General features: G+C 44.4%; 1 protein-coding gene across 1 annotated transcript; it reads right to left on the bottom strand.

Moving 5' to 3' along the window:
- Window positions 1-621: 621 nt before the first annotated feature.
- On the bottom strand, window positions 622-5,098 carry LOC307236947 (amine oxidase [copper-containing] 3-like; the record flags this gene model as incomplete). Its single annotated transcript, XM_080009542.1, has 5 exons — window positions 622-912; window positions 1,057-1,189; window positions 1,812-1,978; window positions 3,468-3,586; window positions 3,763-5,098. The coding sequence occupies 5 exons, from the start codon at window positions 5,096-5,098 to the stop codon at window positions 622-624; spliced, it is 2,046 nt and encodes a 681-aa protein (XP_079865668.1).
- Window positions 5,099-5,448: the final 350 nt, after the last annotated feature.

Here is a 5,448-nt window from a genome sequence, read left to right as displayed (position 1 = left end):
AAACACACTTTTCTGGCGCACCGAATACGGCCACTCCATTGCTGGCGCGGCTATCACTAAGGCGTGCATCGTCTGTACTGTCGCAGAGTAAGATAGGTGTGCATAATGCACCCCACTCACTCCCTCTCCGTGCCCAGCCTTGAGATGGCATGCAAGGCGGCCACCTCTTGCCTGTAGGAAGAGTTGAGCTGGCCTGGCCTGGCCTGCTTCCGCCCCACCCTGTCAACTTGTTAACTTGACGAGCGAGTGTTGAGCAATTGCGAGTGCATTGAGAAGTTGCAAGCGCATAGGGAGGTTCGAGTTTCTGCTCATCATAGCCCTGTGCTTGCTGGACTGCATTTGTGTGATACTGTTCTGTGCACTTGCAGGTTTTTAGGCTAATTTGATGCCATACAGTAACCCTTACCTTAAGCACTAAGCCTTTTACTAAGGGACTTCGAGACAATGGAAGGAGGTCGAAGTGAAAATATCATATTCAGCAAGTTAGAACAATATTTTCTCCATGGTAGTATGATGCTCAGACAAACAAAACAGGTGACAAATAAGAAAATAATCAACCATGAAAATATAAAAGTTTTATTTCAGTAAATTTGAGGCCTAACCTCAAATTTAAGGCATAACCTAGTCTCCCTGATTTTGACCCAAATGAAATCTAAAGCCCTGGTAGGTGAAGGGTTCCAGCACCGGAGTGCAGGTCTGTTGAGCAAGGCAGGCCATCCTGTTGTCATCGCAGCTCTGCTCGCTGCCAGGGCGGATGTACACCCCGTCGGGGGAGTGGATGGACGGGTCCTCGTCAAAGTAGTTGTGGGGCCGCAGGATGACCCCACCTCCGTTGCCCACAGTTACCGTGTTGGGGATGTCCTCAGCATGCGGGATGTGGAGGAAGCCAGTGGTCACCCAGGCAACCAGGTCCTGTAAAAAAAAGCAGGAGAAGAGAAAGGAAAGTGAATATCTGGATGGAAAATGTTCAACCACAATATCCTGTTTGAATTCATATTAGGGTTAATGGAAAATGATAAGTTGTTTATAATGTGCATATTACATCTAAACACACACCTCATTTTCAATGTTTTCATTGTCTTCAATGTATTTGCTGAAGTAGACTGCAGGGGTCCATATATTGAACTGGTTGTACAGGCTGCCGCTGGTCTGCTCTGTGTCTTTGTGCTTGGTGATGGCCACTTTATATCTGGATAGTAAAAGTAGAGAGAGAGAGAAAGAGGGAGTGAGAGAGACTAAGGAGTTGCACAAGGGGAGAGGGGATACTCACCAAACCCCAGCCAGGCGCTACTCAGTGATTCACTAACACACTTGTCCCAATGAATAAGTGGGTTGTCTTTTGGTCCAAGGCAGGACGACGGATTATGTTCTGGACACTGAAGAAGAGAGATGCAAAGATATGTACCGATCACTACCTGGTGGTGAGCTAGAGTAGGTAATGGGTAGGTAGCTGGATAGATCTGGGAGGCCCCAATGGCACTTGAGGGTTTGTTGGGAATGGCCCTGTCCGGAGTGATTTCAACTTGTTGGTAAGGATGCACCCTGAGCCCCTCCTATTGGAGGTGTACCAGGCACAGTCAAAAGGGAGGAGATTGGGGTAGACCCAGGAGCTGCTTCAAGGATTGCATCTCTTGGAAGCCATGGGAATGCCTCAGAATCCCCCAGGAAAAGCTGGAGGAAGTTGCTGGGGCAAAGACCGCCTGGGCCACTTTGCTAAGCCTGCTGCCTCCACAACCCAGATCAAGATAAGCAGCTATCAAATGTATGGATGATAGTTCTGGCTCCCAAAGAGAGGGGCATGCTGCTCTCACCTCGCCCAGGACATGGCCTTCTCCTCAGGTTGGCTCTCTGGCAGATGGTCCCCGGTGAAGCTGGTCACCTGGAGCCTGTAGGAGCGCTGGTGACCCCAGCGGTTGGTCTGGTTACTGGCGATATGGAGGTAGCGGGGAGTCTTGGCATCATAACGCAACGCTGCTTCCTGTACAAAAAATAAGAGTTCATAATCAATATCTATATAGTCAGTCTTCTAACTGTTACATATTACATAATGACGGTAAATTGCATTATAATTGGGGACAGGAATTCTGTCCTGCTAATCCTTTACATACTCTATATCTATTACACCAATTGAGTAACAACATGTCAATTGCAAGCTTTTGGTTCCACTTGACGTACAGTGAAGTACAGTTTTTTTTCCAATTAGAAGTGGCACAAATTGGTGAAGAAGAGCGGAGAGTAGATGTCACACATCATGTGGCATTGTTTTGTATCTTTAATTAGCAAAAGCACTTTCAATACATATTATTATATTATTTAAAATTATATAGTTTTCCACAGGAAGGACCCCCCTGCCCCCCTGTAATTTCCACCCCTGAACGGTGCAGGTTTCTAAACAGGTGCAGTAAATCTTTTACGCCACTGGCTCAGTGGAGCAGGGAGGCCTCAGACCAATCACATGTGGTTATTTCAATCACACAGTTCACACACCTCAGCCAATCACAGTGATTTCGGAGAGAGAAGCGGGAAAAACAAAAGCAAGAGCGAGAACAGAGAGGACAGAAGGGCAAAGTCATAAGAACAAAAAGTAGACTCACAAAACCAAGCGTTCAAGGATGAGTGCACATTCTTCAAGCGGTGAGAGTATTATAGAGCAAGTAGTATTTGAGAGTAACTGATCCGACCCACTTTCTGACTTCAGACTGATTGAGTGTCTGAGACGGTTTCAGCCAGTTTTAACCAAAGCAGTGCTGCACATGTTAACCATGTTTGGCTCCACATACAGTTGAAAGTCAGCTTTCTCAACAATTAATATTACAACAAAATATTGGTTCATATGAAATTCTGCACCTACAACCAGTATGTGCATGAGAATGGCACTGACTCTATTCCAGCCTAAATTTAAACTACTGGCAGGACAAGCAAAATCCTATTTCTTTCACTAAACATGGAAGGTAGAGTGGAAAGTATTGTGACAAAATAGGAACCTTTTTTTTTTACATTAAAGCTGTGTTATATAATATTATTTGTTCAAATTATGCCTGTTCTCTCACTTAACAGGGAAACAGAAAGAGGTTATATAAAAGCTGTGTTACATTTCCTCATGTTCAATGTGTTTGCATGAAAAACACGGTTGACAATAAAAATTGACAATAAATATAGCTGAAAAATTAAATGTACTTTGTTTATTTAATTTGACAGTTATACAAGAACTGATGACTAATGAAAACAATGACAACTAATTAAATCATAGCGCAAGTAAGACATTATGATGGTTCGGGTCTTTGCTGGAGAGGAAATTTGAGTGAATTTTAATTGAATGCCTTTAATTGAAACTGCCCTAGTTGATCAACCCCAATAAACCCTGCATATAGCATAGCGTGCATGAATTTGGTCTATCTATAATAAATCATTTACTTCCTCTATCCTACTCTACCTACTCTAATAAGAGATAGTTCTGTACCTCATACCTGTTCTGTTTTGACTTGTTTTTCAACCAAGTGAGGGATCATGGCGTGGTGTTTAGGCATCCAAGGCAGAGACATGTTGACAAACTCCATGTCCTTGGTTTGGAACACGTTCTTCACTCCTGGAGGAGGAGAGGGCAGACATACAGTGAACCTGGTGTGGCTGTGTGATTTGATAATGACTTCACACATCTGTGCAGCCCCACATGCTATAGGATATTGATTTTGTTTGCTTGTCTTGGAAATATTACACATAATAATTGGTTTTGTCATATAGTAAATTTCCTGATAAACTTACCCAACACATCCATGTCTACTTTGAAGTTGATAAAATGAGTGTGGATATTTCCAATGATATTTTCTGCTACTTGATGGCCATACGGAAAGCTGCCATTCACATTGAAGGAAGCAGCGATGTACCCGGTGGCATGAACCTTGGCTTCCACCGAGCCACTCTGGTAGAAGATAAAATCCCAGATGTAGTCATAATTTGCTATGGCTGAAATTGTCCTAAATACCAAGGCGCTGTTTGATAATCCTCCATAGCTATGGTCGCCTATCTCAGAGAAGTGCCTCCTTAGAGGACGACCGCTGTCATGCTCAAAGATACAAATCGAATTCTTCAACCGGCGTGGTAATTCAGTGTCTAAATAGTGGAAGGTGTCGATGTAGGTGGCCGAGTAAGGACAGTCAACCCCCTTGACCAGCTCATAGGCAAAACGGCCAATACCTAGGCTTGCGTCAAGGTACTTGGTCAGCATCAAATTTGGAGTGGTGGAACCGTAAACGGACATTGCCTCTTGAATGCTTAGTTCGTAGATGATCCTCTCCCCTCTGAAACGGACATCGAAAATCCTCATACCCGAAAGTGGGCTCAGACCGAAGGCAAAGCTCCATCCCATGTAGACAACATGGTTGTTGTAAATGCTGAAGCGCTTGCCCTGTGCATAATACTGCTGAGGTCCAATGCCAGTGGGCCTCTGCTTGGGCTTGAGAGACGCATAATTTGGTTGAGGTTTGTAGACGATTTTCCTGAGACTTCCAGCTTCATATTGCTGTTTCAGTTCCTCTACACTGTCAAAATATTGACCATTATAAATCAACTTGACCACATGCCATTGCAAAAAATCTGTGCTCTGGTGGTTGATTAAGAGCTCAAATCCTATATGGTGTATATAGAACCCCTCCACATTTCTAGTCAACCCAACCCATGACTGTCTATCCCCAGACTTGAGCCCACTTGGCATTGCTTCAGTGTAGGACACGTTTGAAGCTGATCCTGGGCCAAAACTCTCATCCATCAGCTTACTAAGTGGCTTGAGCACATTAGAAATGAATGTCGTCAAGAATATTGCCTCGGACTTGTGGACAGGACGTGCTGTCAACGGGATCTCCATGTTATACTTCCCGAGGGTGACGTCCCGGATGTAGGTTGGGTTCGGAAGAGGACCAACAACAAATTCCTTTATTTTCCCTTGTGCACCATAAAAAACAACGGCTGTTGCCTCCCGTGTTGGTTTGGGCCCCTTGGCATCTAGATAACCCAAAACTTCTCCTTTCTTCGGCAGGGACAGGTCGATCATGAAGAGGTAATTCGAAAAAGGAGACTTCGTGGAGTGAGTAGATATGTTCATCCAGGGAGTCTTGACCACATAATCATGAACCAGATTGAATTCCTTGACGGAGAGGTCTGCAAAAACGTTGCTGCGCTCATTGTGCACTGCAGGTGGAATTGGATTAACGGGTCGTTCCGGGCATTCTGGGGTACGCAGAGTATGCTGCCATATCAGGACACAGTTGCCAATCAATGAAGCAATCCCAAGAAGGAAAATAAACCATTTGAGAACCGTGCAGATTTGTTTTGAAGCCATTCCTATGTGAGGGATATTTAGCAGAGACAACTCAAGCTATTTATAGGGCTGTGCAAAGGGGGAGAGGCCATGTTTGGTTGCCAGCAAACCTTTCAAAAACTTTAATTTTTAAC

The sequence above is a fragment of the Zeus faber genome (assembly GCF_960531495.2).
Source record: "Zeus faber genome assembly, chromosome: 11".
Lineage (NCBI taxonomy): Eukaryota > Metazoa > Chordata > Actinopteri > Zeiformes > Zeidae > Zeus > Zeus faber.
This window is presented reverse-complemented; position numbering and strand designations above follow the sequence as displayed.